Source organism: Myotis daubentonii, chromosome 1 (genome assembly GCF_963259705.1).
Source record: "Myotis daubentonii chromosome 1, mMyoDau2.1, whole genome shotgun sequence".
Lineage (NCBI taxonomy): Eukaryota > Metazoa > Chordata > Mammalia > Chiroptera > Vespertilionidae > Myotis > Myotis daubentonii.
The window spans coordinates 96,605,557-96,626,861 of record NC_081840.1 but is presented as its reverse complement, the minus strand read 5'-3'; the positions used below and the strand labels follow the sequence as shown (position 1 = coordinate 96,626,861).

Below are 21,305 nucleotides of genomic sequence, written 5' to 3'. Positions count from 1 at the left end.
GCTGGGGTGCCTGGCAAGCCTGGGTGAGGGGCTGAGGGCCATTTTCAGGCTGACCACACCCCCTTCAGGGTGGGGGTCCCCACTGGGGTGCCTGGCCAGCCTGGGTGATGGGCTGATGGATGTTTGTAGGCTGGCCAAGCCCCCCAGCGGGGACCCTCAACTCATGGGGGTGTGGCCAGCCTGGGTGAGGGGCTGAGGGCTGTTTTCACGCTGGCCACACCCCTCACCCCCCCGGCCCCCCGTGACCCAAGCTCCCAGCCTGTCCTTTTTTCTTTTTTTTTTTCAACAGGTATCTGGGATTTATTTATCTTCTATAATTGAAACTTTGTAGCCTTGAGCAGAGCCCAGGTTCGGCCAGGGCAGGCGGGAAGCTTGGCTTCCTCCATCGCCAGGGGCAACCCAAGCCTCCTGCTTGCTCCAACTCCGTGGCTGCCACCATCTTTGTGATGGAGTGATGGTTAATTTGCATATTACTTTTATTAGATGGGGTAATTAGAAACATAAAGTCAAACAAATCCATTGAAGCTCACTCAACTGTATTTCTTTCATTATGCTTTCTCAAATCAACTCAATTAGAATCAATGTCCACTTCTCAGATTTACTGAATTTAGGAACTTTCTTATACCCTTTGAGATGTCTATCTTTATAGTAATTTCACCAGTATATGTCATCTCCCTAACAGGACAAAGAACAAGATATTCCTTTCTTCTTTTTAGTTGACCATGAGGCATTCAATTAATATATTCAGAATTGATTTGTAGAGAAATACTGTTCTCCTTAGAAGAATCATCACTAGAACTATGTGTGTACCAGTGCTCAGTATTCACAAATGCATGCTTCTTTTCAAAATTGCATGCTTCCCTTAGTCTACAGGTCTTCTAACAGTCTTTTCCACCTGTTCAAACTGCATATATATATATATATTCTAAAGGCCCAGTGCATGAAATTTGTGCATGGGGGAAGGGGAAATCCCTTAGCCCGGCCTGCGCCCTCTCACAGTCCAAGGCCCCTTGGGGATGTCCAACTGACAGCTTAGGCTCACTTCCTGCCACCACTGCTGTGCTAACCAGCCGTGAGCCCGGCTTCTGGCTGAGTGGTGCTCCCCCTGTGAGAGCGCACTGACCACCAGGGGAAAGCTTCTTCATTGAGCGTCTACCCCCTGGTGGTCAGTGCACATCATAGTAATCAGTTGTTCCGGTCATTCTGCCATAAAAGTTGCTTAGGCTTTTATTATATAGACTAGGGGCCCAGTGCACAAAATTCGTGCACTGGGTGTGTGTGGGGAGGGGAGTGTCCCTCAGCCCAGCCTGCTCCCTCTCACATACTGGGAACCCTCAGGCGTTGACTCCCATCACCCTCCAATCGCAGGATCGGCCCCTTGCCCAGGCCTGATGCCTCAGCCAGAGGCGTAGACCCCATCACCCTCCGATCGCCTGATCGGCCCCTTGCCCAGGCCTGACGCCTCCGCCAGAGGTGTCAGGCTTGGACAGGGGACCCCCATCTCCCCCTGATCACTGGCTCTGGCCCCTGCCCAGGCCTGAGGCCTCTGGCCCAGGAATCATGCCTGGGCAGGGGACCCCCATCTCCCTCTGATCGCTTGCTCCACCCCCCGCCCAAGCCTGATGCCTCTGACCCAGGCTTCAGGCCAGGGCAAGGGGACCATCATATCCCCCCAATCCCCGGCTCCGCCCCCCACCCAGGCCTGATACCTCGGCCAGAGGAGTTGACCCTCATCACCCTCCGATCACCAATCACCGGATCGGCCCCTTGACCAGGCCTGAGGCCTCCGGCAGAGGTGTCAGGCCTGAACAGGGGACCCCCAGCACCCCGCGGTTGCAGGCTCCGCCCCTGCCCAGGCCTAACGTTTCTGGCTGAGGCGTCCAGCCCGGGCAGCGGGGACCTGCAGCTGCAGCGGCCCCGCGATCGTGGGCTCCGCTTTAGGCCCAGGCAAGGGACCCCTAGCTCCCGGGACTGCCAGCTTCGACCGTGCCCAGCTCCCATCGCTGGCTCCACCCCTACTTCCTGCTATCACTGGCCAGGGCGGAAAAGGCGCCTGATTCTCCGATCATGGCTGGGGGGCAGGGCAAAGGCGGCCCCAGGGCCGCCTTTGCCCTGCCCCCCAGCTCTTAGCTCCCCCCTAGGTATCCGATCACTGTCAGTGGCAGGGGGCTTCTTCCTGCTTTCCCTTTCGCCTCCCTGCATTGTGCCTACATATGCAAATTAACCACCATCTTGTTGGCAGTTAACTGCCAATCTTAGTTGGCAGTTAATTTGCATATAGCCCTGATTAGCCAATGAAAAGGGTATCGTCGTACGCCAATTACCATTTTTCTCTTTTATTAGATAGGATATGCATAAATATATATATATATATTTACTCCTTACACACAGACATGCTTAGGACATGTTTACAGAGATGAAGGGAAAAAGGGAGGGAGGGAGGGAGGGAAGGAGGGAGGGATTCATTCTGGTCATGGATTTGGATTTTAAAGGCTACAGGCTTCAGGTTGTTCCAGAAGCTAAGAAAACTCTCTTTGAAATTAGAAATGTATAAGCTTACTAGTGGTTACGTATTGGGCCTTTCATTTTAAAGTAGAAATTTGATATCAGCATAACATTTCAGCCAAGTAAGATTAATGACATTTTTATGAAGCTGAATATAATTTTTTACCTTTTAGGTTACAAAACTTTTTTCAAGAGACTATAACAAGATTTTCCCCAAGATTATGTTTCTAAAAGTTCAAATCACAGGCTAGAGTGTAATATCACCTTCAATGCATGCTTGTGCTTCCTTCAGCTTTGTATCTTTAGCAATCAATAACAAGCATGACAGATGCCCAAAACTCCTAACTTTAATTTGTGGTACAGAAAGAAATAGCAAAGGCCGTCCATTTTCATCAGATTCTTCTGATTTGACTGTTGTTGCACTAAAAAATGAAAAAAAGGAAAGCTTAGAGTAACGGGATGTCGGAAGTTAAATTTAAGCTATTTTGGCAAATTATTCCCACGTTATCATTATAAAATAGAGAATATAAATACCTCTTGCTAGAAACTCATCCATTTTCCCACTTTCATCCACTCTCAGTCCCCTTAAAATCCCAAACTTATTAGCAGTGATAGTGAGCAATATGACATATCCAGGAAGAAAACTTTAAGCAATTTCTTAAAAACCTACACAAACTCAACCAGTTTTTTGTTTTTATAATATGTTCAACATCTTTTAAAACCATTCATGTTTTGAGGATTTCTAATATTATATTTATACAATTATTTTAATTTATTAACTTTAGAGAGAGGGGGAGAGAGAAGAAAAGAGAGAGAGAAAGAAAGAAGATTTGTTGTTCCACTTATTGATGCATTTGTTAGTTGATTTTTGTTTGTGCTCTGATTGGGGATCAAATCCACAATCTTGTCATATCAGGACGACAATCTAAGCAACTGTGCTACCTGGCCAGGGCTATACAATTTTTACATGACAGTAATTAATGGTTAAAAATGTTCTTGGCTATTCTGTACTGTTTATGAACAAAAAAGCTATATAAAAAGACAAACCAGATCCTCACTATAGATTATTTTCCCACTCCAAACACCTTAATTAGGTTTATTCTAGGATTTTAAGCAGTTTTTCTAAATGTTTTTTTCCTGATTAGAAATTATTGGGACTCTTATATTTGTATTTCTGTCCATTTTGATGATTTTTTAAAGTTGGCATTTAAAATTTTTTAAGATGTTTTTTATGGCAGTGATAGTTCTATAGGTTTCTACTACTTAAAACATGAATTAAACTGGTTCGGTTTTTTCATTACATACTGATATCCCTAGAGAAACTGCCCACATCTTAAGACAGTGGTTCTCAACCTTGGCTGCACATTAGAATCACCTGGGAATCTTTTTAAAATCCCGATTTCTGGGCCTCATCCTCCGGAAACTCTGTTTCTTTGTTACTAATGTTGTGGCCCCACCTCATAAAAAAGAAACAGAATTTCCGGAGGATGAGGCCCAGAAATCAGGATTTTAAAAAGATTCCCAGGTGATTCTAATGTGCAGCCAAGGTTGAGAACCACTGTCTTAAATCTAATCTAACATATTTCAAATTGTAATGCAGATGTGAAATATTAACAGTTCATCAGAAAAAGTAAATCTGACAGACTCAGACTATCTACTACTAACATTTTTTCACAAGAATAGAAACAAGACTATAGAAACTATAGGAGTCAGAATAATGGCTCCCTCCAAATGTCCATGTTATAGTCCCCAAAACCTGCGAATACGTTACCTTACATGGCAAAAGGGAATTTGCAGGTGGATTAAGTTAAGGATCATGAGGTGGAAATGCTACTCTGAAATATCTAGGTTGATCCAGTGTGGTCAAAAGGATTTTTGGAAAGGCAGGCAGAAGGATGAAGTCAGGGAAGGTGATGTAACAATGGAAACAGGTCAGGGAAATGCGGAGTTGTGAGGCAGAGCATGCAGGTAGCCTCTACAGGGGTGGGCAAAGTTTTTGACTCGAGGGCCACAATGGGTTCTTAAACTGGACCGGAGGGCCGGAACAAAAGCATGGATGGAGTGTTTGTATGAACTAATATAAATTCAAAGTAAACATCATTACATAAAAGGGTACGGTCTTTTTTTTTCAATAGTTTTATTCATTTCAAACGGGCTGGATCCAGCCCGCGGGCCGTAGTTTGCCCATGGCTGCTAGCAGCTGAGAGAGGCAAGAATAAATTTCCTCAGCTCCCAGAAGAAATATAGCCCTGCCAACATTCATTTTAGCTCTGCAGATTCACTTTATATTTTTCACCTCCAGAACAGTAAGATAATAAAGCTGTATTGTTTTAGCCCATTAAGCGTGTGGTAATTTGTTGCAGCAGCAATAGGAAGCTATGACAGGGACTTTTAAAAGTCTTGCCTACTGCTCTATCCAAAGTACCTCACACAGTAACTGCATACAGAAGGTCTTCAGCCAATATAAGAGGAATGAATGAACAAAATGTTTTCAGATTTGCCAGTGATGTGCACTGTGTACAAAATGTATATTTTCTCTAAAATAAAACTTTTGAAGTAATGTCCTTAGGATAGAGAAGATTTCTTAAAGGCCTGTAATCAGGACTGGACACTAGAGCTAAGCGGATGGTGAGAGAACTAAGTTACAGGCCGAATGAATGCCAACAATATCAAGCTACTAACTAACTCGAGAAAGTAAAACTCCTTCTGGAAAAAGGGAGAACTAAAGAGCACAGGTGACATTCTTCATTGCTGCTACCAGTTGAAACCTGTAACTTAGAGCCAGCTACACAGAGGATGTGGAAGAGCAGGTTTCAGTTTCTGAGCTCACAGTTTCTCACAGCTGAAAAAAAAAGAGCTTTTAGAAAGAAAAATGCTGCACTCACCTCATGCACGTCAAGAAGAATGTGCTGTAAATGAAATCCACTGACCTGATCAAAAAATTTTCAACTGGAATTGGGAAGGGAGCTAAAAATACTCAGCAGGAAAATGTCTTGTTTATTTAGTCCCCAGTGTCTAGTTTAGTGTCCAGAACATAGTAGTTACTCAATGAAAGCATTTTAAAATAGGAACATAGGACATAAGTCTAGAGTTCAGAAACAACTTAGCAATTCTCAGGGATGAAAAAACAAAGAGCCCAATAACAAAAGTATGACAATGGAAATTTTATCTAAATATAATATGTTAAGGTTGGAAATAATTCAGCCCTTCATGATACTGATCAGAAAACCAAGGATCAGCAAGGTATGACTTGTGAGTGAGATGAGCATTACTGGGGGGAAGAGGGCCACTGTTCAGGAGTCCTGACTTCTCATCCATACAGCACTCTTTTTTAAAATATATATATTTTATTGATTTTTTACAGAGAGGAAGGGAGAGAGATAGAGAGTCAGAAACATCAGTGAGAGAGAAACATTGATCAGCTGCCTCCTGCACACTCCCCACTGGGGATGTGCCCGCAACCAAGGTACATGCCCCTGACCAGAATCGAACCCAGGACCCTTGAGTTCGCAGGCTGACACCCTATCCACTAAGCCAAACCAGTTAGGGCCATACAGCACTCTTACCAGCATATAATTTTGTCCCAACTCATCATGAGACAAAGCAAAGCAAGATTCACAACTAAAATATTGCAACATTAAAGTAAATGTGATTCAAAAATTATAGGTCTGCTAGAGAAAAAAAGAACAGGTAATATTTTTAGAGAGTCATTCAGAATACTTATCCAATTTATAAATTTCAAAGATAGATTCTAAAGAATCAAAGCACCCCAGCTGTGTGTACCACCAACAGATGGTGTTACCATTGAGTGGTGTCACCTGTCCTTAGTTTACAGTGGCTATGCTATGGACTTCATTCTGAGTTGTTTCAGGAATATTATTAATCTCATCCTGACAAAAACAAAAGCAATTGAAAGGAGTAATAAAGAGACGTATGATTTCCATTAAAATGAAAGTAGAGACTCCCCCTCCCCCACCCCTACCCCTCTGCAAATTGAACATGAAGAGATGATGACAAATGTTATTACAGGTTGAGCAGCTGTACACTGGAAATGATTCTAAAGGAAAGGAATGAATCATGCAACATGTGCAAAATGCTGTGCCTGTGTAGTCAGCTAAAAGCAAACTGCAAAAACGGAAAGAAGATAGTAGATGAAATGTAAAACCTTTTCAGTGTGTCAGTTTCAATGTCAGATGCCAGTAAGCCTAATGAAGACAGCTGATCAAACTTTCATTGACTGTTCCAGAAAGTGCATTTGGAGATGCACAATGTCAAATAAGAAGTAAGGCCCCAAATATAAATATATCCCCAAAAACATCTGTAGGGGTAAAAAGAAATAGGGGGTGAGCTTATCTACTTCAACCAACTTTCTCTGTAGATAAAACTGACCTGAATTTGCAACAGGAGGCTGAACGAAGGTATAGAAAGAAGAATCTGCCTTCATTCTAAACATCCAAAGATATTCCTGTTTAGTAGAAACACTACAGAGACTCCAAGCCCAAATCCTTTATAATGGCGTTGGCCATGCACATGCACTTACAGACCTGAATCCTGTCTGGAAAGAGACAGCTTCCCCTCTTTAAATAAGTACATAAGTGGTGTACTGAGGGCCAGTGGCTAAGCAAAAAGAGTGTATGGAAACCAAGAATAAGGTAGTTTGGGCTGTTTTAATAATATATTCTTCTAGCCCAAGCATGTCAAACTCAAAGGCTAACATGGGCCAAATAAACAAGGTTTAAGTTTATGTGGGCCGCAAAAAATCAAAAGCTTCAATTTTCATAGAAACATAGGTTTATTTCGATAGAGATATGCTGAATACCAAGGGCTGAAATAAATGAGTGATCGTTAACATAAAATTATAGAACATTTAAATAAAAAATTAATATTTTTTCTTGATCATTAACTTACCAGACACTGAATAACTGCACAAATTAGTAAGTGTAACGCAAACAAACCTATTTTTCTTGTTCTCCAAAAGTGAAATATTTCCTGTTGCGCACAGCGAACAAGTCAGTCCAAGACTAATAATGTGGCAATCGGCTGCTAAAATATTCACTGCTAGTATTGGTGGAGAGAAATGGTGCACCTGCCTGTAAGGCGTGTAAGGGAAATGAATATGAATGCAACACGATTATAGTAATCAGTCATTAGCAAACGTTGTAGTTCGTTGTTAATAATTACGTAAAACAGAATATTGTGAAAATTAATTTATGAAAATTTTATTAAAACATTTCTTACATACCGTTATATTGGCTGCGATGCAAAAAATATTCTTTGTGGGCCACATGTGGCCCATGGGCCGCGAGTTTGACATGCTTGTTCTAGCCATTGAGGCATCTCTGCCTTACATCATTTATTACGTTGCTAGATGTATTAAACTCCAAGTTGCTATGGGTTGCTGATAGTTCTCTGGTTTGTGAGGGAAGTGATGGTGGAGCAAGGGGTGTGATGAAGACCTAGATATTAAAACATTTGATATTTTCCTTATTTCCAAACTCTCAGCTACATCTTTGCCTTCTTCAGAGCAATCGGTACCTATCTGGTTTTGATCAAGCCACATCGGCATGTTTGCTTCAAATACAACTGCTATCAGACCCTTTGCATCCCTTCCTACTTCAACAATATCATCAACAAAAGTCACAAACAGGTCCCAAGATGACTGCAGAGTAGCTGAAAGTGACACACACCTCTTCCTGGTGACAAACTGGATTTACAGCTAAAATTTAATGACATTTTAAAAAATATATTTTCATTGTTTTCAGAGAGGAAGGGAAAGGTAGAGAGAGAGAAACATCAATGATTAGAGAGAATCATTGATCGGCTACCTCCTGAACGATCGGCATCAATTCCGCAACCCAGGCATGTGCCCCTACCGGAATCAAAACATGACCTCCTGGTTCATAGGTAGATGATCAACCAATGAGCCACTGCAGCTGGGCCAGCTAAAATTTAGAGCAGTCAATCTCAATAAACAACAAAAGACACCTGAACAGGAGTATTATCTGCACAGACTGAAAAAAGAAGCTACATGGAGACTGGTAATAAGGGTGTAGACGCAGAGGGGGCTGGTACCTACACCCAGGGGCAGCGGCTAAGAAGCCGGAGAAATATTGTGGCTGCAAAAGTACCTACAGAGGAAAGTGGGGTCTCAAACCCATGCCAGGACCCCCAAACCAGAGCACCAGAGCAGGAAAGAATAAACTGCATAGCATCTGGCAGCAAAAATAAGCAGTTACTATTTCTGCTGGAAAGAGGAGGGAGTCTGCTAGAATCTCAGGTGCTCTCCTTAGGGCCAATGCATGGGCTCGCTCTTGGGCACTCACGCAGGGCTCTGATGGAGGAAAGGAGATTCAGGGCATACAGAAGCCATAGGGAGAAGATCTGGGTGGCATAGTGCTGGAGATCAGGAAGGTAGGCTACCGAGGTCCCAGTTTGAGCCAACATCCCACGCCACCCTCGGGCACCATCTTCGAGGGTTGAGCACTTGTATTCTTACAGCACCAGCTGAAGAAAGTGCACTAACCCCAGCCTCCAAACACTGGTGACACCACCCTGCCAAGCTCAAATCTGGCATAAAGGACTGTAAGCTACACCCAACAGGGACCTGAGGTGCACTCTTTCTCTGGAGAAACTATAGGCAGACTCAGATGATCATTGAACTGAGTGGCTTGGAACAAGGGCCAATCTGTCTCTCTCCCACAGGTTAGGCAGGCACCACCCAAATGGAAGACTCCCTTGTCAGGGTCTCTGGCAGTGTGCTACAGAGCTAGGAGGCGAGAAGCTCTCTTCGCAACTCTCACGGGCAGTGCAACCCTTAATGGGGGGCTGTGTTGATCTGTTCCTCCAAACTTTGCCGGCACCATGCTACGGTGCAGCACAACTCAGAACTGGAAGAACTGACACAAGCCCTTCTGCTGGTGCAACCTCATAGGGGAAAGGGGACACAACTCAGAATTGGGACATTTGGCACAACCCCTTCAGAGCCTTCCATTAGGGTCTCTGGTGGAGTGCTGCTGAGCTAGAAGGCTAGCAGCCAGTTCCCTTCTCAAGGGCCCATGAGGGGAAGAGGGTGTAACTCAGAACTGTGACATTTGACTGGAGCCCTGAGGAGTTCTCCGTCAGGGTCTCTGGCAGTACGCTGCAGAGATACAAGGAGGCAAACAGCTCTCTACCCTCCCAAGGGCTGGTGCCACCTCAAGTGGACTGCTGCCCTGATTTATTCCTTCAAGTCCTGCTGGCCCCATCCTGCTAGGCTCAGTTTTGAGGGGAAGAGACATTTCACCTCAAAGCAACAGAATATACATTCTTCTCAAGTGCACATGGAACATTCTCAAAGATAGAACACATGTTAGGACACAAAATAAGTCTTAACAAATTCAAGAAGATTGAAGACATATCAAGCATAGTCTCAGATGACAATTTCTAAAACTAGAAATAAACAAAACTTTAAAAAAAAACAAACCTCAAAAACATTCAAACACATGGAGGCTAAATAACAAGTTATTAAACAATGAATGGGTTACCAATGAGATCAAGGAAGAAATCAATAATTACATGGAAACAAATAAAAATGAACAAACAAAACCCCCAAATATATGGGACATAGCAAAACCAGTCCTGAGAGGGAATTTCATAGCATTAAAGGTGTACCTCAAACACACACACACACACACACACACACACACACACACACACACACAATTATTAATAAATGATCTAACCTTACAACTTAAAGAATTAGAAAGAGAACAACAAGAAAAGCCCAGAGTAAGTAGAAGGAAGGAAATAATAAAGATCAGAGCAGAAATAAATGATATAGAAACTAAAAAAAATACAAAGGATCAATGAAACCAAGAGCTGGTTCTTTGAAAAGTTAAATAAGATTGATTAAACTTTAGCCAGACTCATCAAGAAACAGAGAGAAAGAAACCAAATAAATAAAACCAGAAATGAAAGAGGCAATTGAACAATTGACATCACAGAAATACAAATGATTGTAAGAAACTATTATGAACAACTATATGCCAATAAATGGAACGACTTGGGTGAAATAGACAAATGCCTAGAAACGTACAATCTTCCAAAATGCAATCAGGAAGAATCAGAAAACCTAAATAGGCCAATAACAAATAATGAAACTGAAGCAGTAATAAAAAAAAACTCCCAACATTTTTAATTAAAAAAAATTATTAGTGTTTCGGACTTCTTAGTATATATTCCTAAAAGTGAGACCATTGGGCCCAACGGAAGTTCCATTTTTAATTTTTGAAGAAAAAAAATACTGTTTTCCATAGTGGCTGTATCAGTCTGCATTTCCACTAGCAGTGTACTAAATTCCCCATATCCTAAACCAGCACCTGTCATTTGTTGATTTGTTGATGATAGTAATTCTGAAAGGTACTAGGTGATACCTCATTGTCATTTTAATCTCTCTGATGATCCGTGACTTTGAGCATTTTTTTATGTTTCTTGTCCATCTGTATGTTCACTTTGGAGAAGTGTCTATTTAGGTCCTTTGCCCATCTTTTAATTGAATTGTTTGTATTCCTTTTCTTAAGTTGTATGAGTTCCTTAAATATTTTAGAAATTAATCCCTTATCAAGTGTGTCATTGGCAAATATGTTCTCCCCTACAGTGGGCTCTGTTTCATTTTGTTGATAGTTTCTTTTTCTGTGCAAAAGCATTATTTTGATGTAGTCCCATTTGTTTATTTTCTCTATAGTTTCCCTTGCCCAAGGAGAGGTATCAGCAAACATAATGAAAATGGAACTGCCATTTGATCCAATGATCCCACTTCTAGGAATACATCTTAAGAAACCCGAAATACCAAACAGAAAGTATATATGCACCCCTATGTTCATAGCAGCACAATTTACAATAGCTAAGATCTGGAAACAGCCCAAGTGCCCATCAGTAGATGAGTGGATAAAAAAGGTTGGTACATTTATACCATGGAATACTATGCAACTGTGAAAAAGAAGGATCTTTACCCTTTGAGACAGCATGGAGGGACCTGGACGGCATTATGCTAATCAAAATAAGTCAGTCAGAGAAAGAAAAGTATCACATGATCTCACTCATATGTGGAATCTAATGAACAAAATAAACAGAAAACAAAATAGATCCAGAGACATAGAAGCATGGAACAGACTGACAAATATCAGAGGGTAGGCGGGGGTTGGAGGGTGGGAAGGGAGAGATTAACAGGGGAACTTATATAATTATATGTAAAACCCATGGACACAGACAATAGTGTGGTGAAGACCTGGGAGGGGCAGGTGTGGGGTTGAGGGGGTCAATGGGAAAAAGAAAGGGGAACATCTGTAATACTTTCAACAATAAAGACAAATTAAAAAGAAAACTGCTAACAAACAAAAGTCCTGGCCTGGATGGCTTCACAGGTGAATTTTACCAAACATTTAAAGAAGAACTGACTAATACCTATCTTCCTCAATCCATTCCAAAAATTCAAGAGGGGGGAAGACTCTTTTTATGAGGCCAACTTTATCTTAATTCCAAAACTAGATAAAGACACCACAAAGAAAGAAAATTATAGGCCAATATTCCTGATGAACATAGATCCTAAAATCCTCAACAAAATATTAGCAAATTAGATGCAGCAATCTATCCTATCTAATAATAGACAAACATGGTAATTAACCGTACCTCTGACATGCTTCCCATTGGCTAATCAGGGCAATATGCAAATTAACTGCCAACCAAGATGGCGACCCGCAGCCAGGCAGCTGAAGCGAACAGGAGGCTTGCTTGCTCCAGTGATGGAGGAAGCCAAGGTTCCCCGCCTGACGCTGACAGCCTCTGAGCTGCACTCTAAGAAACAATGTTACAATTATAGAAGCTAAACAAACCCCAGAAACCTGCTTTCAGCCAGCCGGCCTAGGAGCTGGAGCTGAAACAGTGTTTCAATTATAGAAGCCAAACAAACACAGATACCTGCTTTCAGCAGCCGAGGTCTCAGAGCTGGAGCTGAGCCTCAGAGCTAAAGCCAGCTCTCAGTTCCAGTGACAGCCATAGAAGGAAAATAAATCCCAGAATAAAAAAAAAAAAGAAAAAAAAGGAGAGGTTGGGAGCTTCAGTCACCCGCCAGCCTGAAAACGGCCCTCAGCCCCTTACCCAGACTGGCCAAGCACCCCAGTGGGGACCCCCACCCTGAAGGGGGTGTGACCAGCTGCAAATAGCAATCATCCCCTCATCCAGGCTGGCCAGGCACCCAAGCGGGACCCCCACCCTGATCCGAGACACCCTTCAGGGCAAACCAGCCGGCCCCCACCCATGCACCAGGCCTCTATCCTATATAGTAAAAAGGTAATATGCAAACTGACCTTAACAGCAGAAAGACTGGGAATGACTGGTCACTATGACACACACTGGCCACCAGGGGGCAGACGCTCAATGCAGGAGCTGCCCTCTGGTGGTCAGGGCGGTCTCACATGGGAGGAGCTCTGTTCAACCACAAGCCAGGCTGATGGCTGCCAGTACAGTGGTGGGGGTGGGAGCCTCTCCTGCCTCCTCAGCAGCGCTAAGGATGTTCGACTACAGTTTAGGCCTGCTCCCCACTGGCAAGTGGACATCCTCCAAGGGCTGCCGGGCTGCCAGAGGGATGTCTGATTGCCAGCTTAGGCCCAATCCCTCGGGGAGCGGGCCTAAGCCAGAAGGTGGTCATCCCCTGAGGGGTCCCAGACTGCGAGAGGGCACAGTCCGGGCTGAGGGACCCCACCTCCCCCCCCGAGTGCACAAATTTTTGTTCACTGGGCCTCTAGTATATATATAAGCCTAAGTGACCATTATGATTGGCCGACCAAACGACTAGTTGACCAGTCACTATGAGACAGATGCTCAATGCAGGAGCTGCCCTCTGGTGGTCAGTGCACTCCCACAGCCAACCTCCTATGGTCCTTCCTCCAGGCAGGCCAGCCCTGATGGGTCCTGATCACTGGCCAGGCCAAGGGACCCCACTGTGCACAAATTCGTTCACTCACGAGTCTTCTAGTATATTAAAAAGATCATGCACCATGATCAAGTGGGATTTATTCCAGGGATGCAAGGCTGGTATAATATTCATGTATATATATAAAAGCCTAAGCAAACATTCCGACAGAACAACCAGTCGCTATGACATTCACTGACCACCAGGTGGCAGATGCTCAATGCACGAGTTGCCCCCTGTTAGTCAGTGTGCTCCCACAGCACAAGTGCCGCTCAGCCAGAGCTGGGCTCACAGCTGGCGAGCACAATGGCGGGAGACTCTCCTGCCTCCATGGCAGCACTAAGGAGCAGAGAGCGCGGCGAGTGGCGAGAACATGGCGCAAGAGAGGTGAAAGAGCAGCTCGGGCTCCTCCCCGGCCACCTGCCACTTTGCTCACTGCTACATCCCTCAGGGGATGTCTGACTGCAGGTTTAGGCTGGATCCCCACAGGCAGGCCTGCGGGGATCTGGCCTAAACCGGCAGTCGGACATCCCCCGAGGGGTCCCGGGTTGTGAGAGGGCGCAGGCCAGTCTGAGGGATGACGCACCCCCCACCACTGTGCACAAATCTGTGCAATGGGCCTCTAGTAAATCAATAAATGAAATTAACAAAATGAAAGATGAAAATCACATAATCCTATCAATAGCTACAGAAAAAGCATTGCATAAAATCCAGCACTGATTTATGTTAAAAATTCTTACCAAAGTGGTAATAAAGAGACCATATCTCAACATAATAAAGGCCATATATGAAAACCTACAACCAACATTATACTCAATGAGAAAAACTAAAAGTGTTTCCCTTAAGATCAGGACCACGCCTAGGATGTCTGCTTTCACCAATCTTACTCAACATAGTACTGGAAGTTCCAGCCACAGCATTCAAATAAGAAGAAATAAAATGCATCCAAATTGGAAATGATGAAGTGAAACTGTTATTATTCACAGATGACATGATAGGTGTATATAGAAAACCCCAAAGGCTCCACCAAAAAGCTACTAGATCTAATATATGAATTTGGAAAAGTGGCAGGATATAAAATCAATATCCAGAAATCAATAGCATTTCTATACACCAATAATGAACTATCAGAAAGAGAACTAAGAAAACAATCCTACTTACTATTATAACAACAACAAAATGTGAGGTACCTAAGAATAAATTTTAAAAAGGAGGTAAAAGACCTGCACTTGGAAAATTATAGAACATTGAAGAAAGAAACTGAGGAAGACACAAATAAGTAGAAGCATATGCCATGTTCATAAATTAGAAGGATTAACATTAAAATGTCCATACAACCAAAGAAATCTATAGATTCAATGCAATCCCAACTAAAATACCAATAGCATATTGCACAAATCTAGACCATAAAGATCCTAGAAAAGGACATAGGCAGTAAAATCTCAGACATCTGTCATAGCAATATTTTTGCCAATATATCTCCTAGGGCAAGGAAAACAAGAAAAAAATAAACAAATGGGATTATATCAAACTAAAAGCTTCTGCACATCAACAAAATGAAAAGGGAGCCCACTCTATGGGAAAACATTTTCACCAATATGATAAGGGGTTAATTTCCAAAAAATATAAAGAACTTACCCAACTAACAACAGGAAGACAAAAAATCCAATTCGAAAAGGGAAAAGGACCTAAATAGACACTTCTCCAAAGAGGACACACAGATGGTCAATGGACGTATGAAAAAAAATTTTAATGTCACTAATCATCAGGTGCAAATTAAAACCACAGTGAGATATCACCTTACACCTGTCAGCAACAAAAGGTGCTGGCGAGGATGTAGAGAAAAGGGAACCCTAGTGCACTGTTGATGGGAATGCAGACTGGTGCAGCCACTGTGGGAAATAGTATGGAATTTCCTTAAAAAATTAATAATGGAACTGCTGATTGACCCAGCAATCCCACTTCTGAAAATGTATACTAAGAATCCTGAAACACTTATCTGAAAGTATTTATCAGGGGTCCTCAAACTTTTTAAACAGGAGGCCAGTTCACTGTCCCTCAGACTGTTGGAGGGCCGGACTATAGTTTAAAAAAAAACTATGAACAAATTCCTATGCACACAGTGGCGGCAAAAACACCCGGTGGGCCAGATAAATGTTTTCGGTGGGCCGCATGTGGCCCGCGGGCCATAGTTTGAGGACCCCTGGTATATATGCACCCCTATGTTCATAGCAGCATTGCTAACAATAGCCAAGATCTGGAAACAGTCCAAGTGCCCATTAGTAGATGAGTGGATAAAAAAGCTGTGGCACATTTACAGAATGAAATACTACATGACGGTAAAAAGGGAGGAACTCTTACCTTTTGAGACAGCATGGATGGACCTAGAGATTATAATGCTAAGTGAAATAAGTCAGTCATAGAAAGACAAATACCATATGATCTCACTTATATGTGGAATCTAATGAACAAAATAATCTGACAAACAAAATAGAACCAGCGTCATGGATACATGATACAGACTGACAGATGTCAGAGGACAGGTGGGTGGGGAGGACAGAATGAAAGAACATGAAGAGAATAGTTAAAGAACATGTAAGTATAGCCCATGGTCACAGACAACAACATGGTTAGGGCCAGAGGGAGGGGAGGCGGGGTTTGGGTGGAGGGGGGTAAAAGGGAGGTAAATGAGGGAGATCTGTAATAATTTCAACAGCAAAAGATAATAAATGTAACAAATAAGTTTGAAGGCTAGAAAACTCGGCCCAAGGAAAAGTTACATAGTAAATCTGACAGAGGAAGGGGTGGTTCAAAACACACATGGTGTCAAAATATCAAAACGTCCCACTTAAGCAGGAACAGTGTACATAAAGACTGTGTGCAGAGATAGATAAAGCAAATAGAGAAATAGAAATAGAGATACATTTGAGGTGTGTAACAAGCCCACCTAAGGAGGCCTCAGATGTGCTCATGTTTGCACTTGGAACGTAAAGTTAGAACAGAGGCAAAATACAATGACAATTGTGATACTCTTCTGACACCTGCTTACTCTGTCTTTGTAGATTAAGTCGTTAAACGGGAGTGATAAAGAACAATAAGCTCCTTGGAAGAGAGTAACCACAGGTAATCAGAAATAAAATACAATTTTAAAAAATATTTTAAAAATTCAGAGAAGGTAGAGCATGATATCAGAACTGAAGAGCTTTTAAAATGCAGTTCAAGAATGGTTTAAGAGTTCTAAAAATAAAATTCTGAGTTTATTCTCACAAATAACTCCAAAGGGAAAAAATGGAAAAGGCATTCATAGAAAGTTTAGCTAGTTAGGGAACTGTTCTTGATATGTTAGACTTTATCTTTTTTTAAAATATATTTTTATTGACTTCAGAGAGGCAGGGAGAGGGAGATAGAGATAGAAACATCAATGATGAGAAAGAATCATTGATTGGCTGCCTCCTGCACATCCTCTACTGGGGATCGAGCCCGCAACCTGAGTATGTGCCCTTGACTGGAATCGAATCTGAGACCCTCCAGTCCGCAGGCCAACTCTCTATCCACTGAGCCAAACTAGCTAGGGCGGAATGTCAGAGTTTAACAGTTCACATATCAGAATGCCTGAAGTGGAAAATAAACTGAGGCTGACTGAAACAAAAAGAGATACATATAAATTTATATATACTTATAGATACTTAAAATCTACTAGTAGCCCTGCGTACCAATCCATTCACCAGTAGCTTGCTGCCGCCATCCAGTAGCTCCCCCCACCCTCCTGTAGCTTTCTCCACCTCCCTCTCCTCCGCCCCCCCCTCATAGCTTGCTGCCCTGCCCCCTCCTATAGCTTTCTGCTGCCCACTTGTAGCTCGCTGCCCCACCCTCCTGCTGATCCGTGATCTGGTTGTTACATGGTCGGTCATTATGCTTCACAGCATAATGACCATTTGCATATTACATCTTTATCACATAGGACAGTTGTATAATACATGACATTCATATAACATCCTATATAATAAAAGCGTAATATGCAAATTGACCGAACAGTGGAATGACCAGTCAGCGGGGGGCAGGTCCAGCGAGCAGGCGGCGCCAAGCAAGCCAAGGCATGTGCCAGCTGGCTGGCAGAGGGAGGGAATGGCAATGAGGGGTGGGGGAGGGGGGAGGGGGAGGGGCGGGGCCTCGACAGCCGGCACCATGCCCTAATCAGCCAGCCTGGTTGCCTCCCACAGAGGGAGGCCAGACTGCAGCTTAGGCCTGATCCCCACAGAGGGAGGCCAGACTGCAGCTTAGGACATCCCCTGAGGGCTCCCGGACTATGAGAGGGTGCAGGCTGGGCTGAGGGACCCCCGAGCACGTGAATTTTCATGCACCGAGCCTCTAGAACATCCATGGGCAAACTACGGCCCGCGGGCCAGATCCGGCCCGTTTGAAATGAATAAAACTGAAAAAAAAAAGAGACTGTACCCTTTTATGTAATGACTAGGGGCCCGGTGCACGAAATTCGTGCACTGGGTGTGTGTGTGGGGGGAGTGTCCCTCAGCCCAGCCTGCCCCCTCTCACATACTGGGAGCCCTCAGGCGTTGACCCCCATCACCCTCCAATCGCAGGATCGGCCCCTTGCCCAGGCCTGACGCCTCCGCCAGAGGTGTCAGGCTTGGACAGGGGATCCCCATCTCCCCCCGATCACTGGCTCTGGCCCCCGCCCAGGCCTGAGGCCTCTGGCCCAGGAATCATGCCTGGGCAGGGGACCCCCATCTCCCTCTGATCGCTTGCTCCACCCCCCGCCCAAGCCTGACGCCTCTGACCCAGGCTTCAGGCCTGGGCAAGGGGACCATAATATCCCCCCAATCTCCGGCTCAGCCCCCCGCCCAGGCCTGATGCCTCGGCCAGAGGAGTTGACCCTCATCACTCTCTGATCACCAATCACCGGATCGGCCCCTTGACCAGGCCTGAGGCCTCCGGCAGAGGTGTCAGGCCTGGGCAGGGGACCCCCAGCTCCCCGCAGTTGCAGGCTCCACCCCTGCCCAGGCCTAACGCCTCTGGCCTAGGTGTCCGGCCCGGGCAGCGGGGAGCCGCAGCTGCAGCGGCCCCGTGATCGTGGACTCCGCTTTAGGCCCAGGCAAGGGACCCCTAGCTCCTGGGACTGCCAGCTTCGACCGTGCCCAGCTCCCATCGCTGGCTCCACCCCTACTTCCTGCTATCACTGGCCAGGGCGGCAAAGGCGCCTGATTCTCCGATCATGGCTGGGGGGCAGGGCAAAGGCGGCCCTGGGGCCGCCTTTGCCCTGCCCCCCAGCTCTTAGCTCCCCCCTGGGTTTCCGATCACTGTCAGTGGCAGGGGGCTTCTTCCTGCTTTCCCTTTCGCCTCCCTGCATTGTGCCTACATATGCAAATTAACCGCCATCTTGTTGGCAGTTAACTGCCAATCTTAGTTGGCAGTTAACTGCCAATCTTAGTTGGCAGTTAACTGCCAATCATAGTTGGCAGTTAATTTGCATATAGCCCTAATTAGCCAATGAAAAGGGTATCGTCGTACGCCAATTACCATTTTTCTCTTTTATTAGTGTAGATGTTTACTTTGAATTTATATTAGTTCACACAAACACTCCATCCATGCTTTTGTTCCGGCCCTCCGGTCCAGTTTAAGAACCCATTGTGGCCCTGGAGTCAAAAAGTTTGCCTACCCCTGCTCTAGAATATATAATGATATTTATATAAATTACACAAATTTATATAAAACTAGAGGCCCGATGCATGAAATTCATGCAAGAGTAGGCCTTCCTTCCCCAGCTGCCGGCACCCGCTTCCCTCTGGCACCCGGGACCCAGGCTTCCCTCGCAGTCCTGGCTTCATCTGGAAAGTCATCTGGAAGAACATCTGGTCTAATTAGCATATTATGCTTTTATTATTATAGATTTATATTTTAGCTATATTCAAAAGAGATAAATTGACACCTTATTGCAGCGGTTCTCAACCAGTGGGTCGAAACCCCTTTGGGGGTCGAACGACCCTTTCACAGGGGCCGCCTAAGACCATCGGAAAACACATATATAATTACATATTGTTTTTGTGATTAATCACTATGCTTTAATTATGTTCAACTTGCAACAATGAAATTGGGGGTCACCACAACATGAGGAACTTTATTAAAGGGTCGCGGCATTAGGAAGGTTGAGAACCACTGCCTTATTGGTAAAGTGGAGGTAGGATTTTCTTTTTTTAATCTCAGATTTGGAAGGTTTTCATTTGAGGGCAATGTTTATTGTTAAGAAGTCTCTCCCTTATAATGAGCAAAATTTTCCATTCTCCCTCTGCCACCCCAGAAATTGATAGATTTAAATACCAGAAGGTATGCCTACCTCAGAGGTCACAAAAGCAATACCTACTGGTGTCTGGCAGGTAATATGGGTGAGTGGAAAGGCCAGACATCAAACAATAGCTAATGTTGGGAGTGTGGTGACCTGGAGAATGCTTCCCCTATCAAAAGAAATTCAAATTCAAATTGATAATTAGTGTGTTGGCCAAACAAAATATCCTCAGATTTCACCTGAATCCCTGGGTTAGAAGATTTCTAAGATTAACAGATGTTAAATGACTTGCCCCAAACCCACTATCCATCAATAAAAATAAGTACAATGAAGATATTCAATTCTAGAAGCAATTAACTGTCTTACCTGACAATATAACCTGATTCAAATGCTGAGGGGTCCAAATCTGTCTTCCATTCAAGTGGTTCTACAAAAACATATTTTGCCTCTTGGGGATATTTATAGATAAAACTCTCGGCAAACATAATAATTTATTTCAATATCGCTTCATTTAGAGGAGTACTTTCCAGGGCTCTGGTTCCATATCCAGCAGCAGTCCACTGCACTAATCTTGCCAGAGCCACGCCCATGAGTGGAACAACACTCGCTGAGCTTAGCACACACACTACATCAGAGTAGAAAGAGTTAGAACACGACAACAGCATCTACCTTTTCACTGGACATTGTTTCATTTTCAATATTTTAAGCTCGTACTATCCGACTCACATTCTGTTGAATCATCATAGAGGTTGATTTTTTTAACCGGCTTTAAGTAAAACTGACTACTACCTAAGGATTTTCCAATCTCTGTCTGCCTTGAAATGAATACTTTTCTCATTTCCCTGGGCCTAAACGGAAACAGAAAACTCCAAAGTTGAAAAAAGAACTGGCCTTTGATTTGCAGTTCTGTTGGGGCTGAAGGTAAAGTGAGCAACACTCTTTTGAGCTGAGCCATCCATTATTTAGAATTATTCTATTACTAGTTATTCTATTATCCTGACTTTCTTATAGTCATTACATCTGCAACTGTGCAATGATGACTGGTGAACATGATTCTGGAAGCTCTGAGAGTCACTCAAGTGCCTCCTGAATCAATTGAAAATAGAATAAGAACATTATTGTAACATGTAATTTTAATTTTCTCTAAAAATTGGTATACCACATATTGATCCTATAAACCAGAATATTTGAGCAATCAAAATACTGTATTCTCTGCCCATATTTCCTACCCAGAATGTTATATTGTAATTTATAACTTCCTTAAGAGCAAATGTGAGAGATGTAAGAACAAAAGAGAATCTTTTTAGGCCTGTTTATCAAAATAGAAAAGCAGACATTACAACATATTTGCTATAAAAACTGAGTATCACATCAGATAGTGCTAAGACATATAATATGTGTGTATATATATATACATATTTATGTATATCTACACTAATAAAAGAGAAACATGGTAATTGGCATACGACTGCTACCCTTTTCATTGGCTAATCAGCGAGATATGCAAATTAACTGCCAGCCAAGATGGCGGCCGGCTGCCAGGCAGCTTGAAAC

The 21,305-nt window shown here is 43.6% G+C and overlaps 1 protein-coding gene across 1 annotated transcript in view; it reads right to left on the bottom strand.

Annotated features, from left to right (window-relative positions):
* Positions 1-20,341, bottom strand: part of ODAD2 (outer dynein arm docking complex subunit 2) — a 219,169-nt gene extending 198,828 nt beyond the window's left edge. The window contains 2 exon segments of the mRNA XM_059680935.1: positions 2,770-2,927; positions 20,118-20,341. Of these exon segments, the coding sequence (XP_059536918.1) occupies positions 2,770-2,927; positions 20,118-20,341 (382 nt within the window).
* Positions 20,342-21,305: the final 964 nt, after the last annotated feature.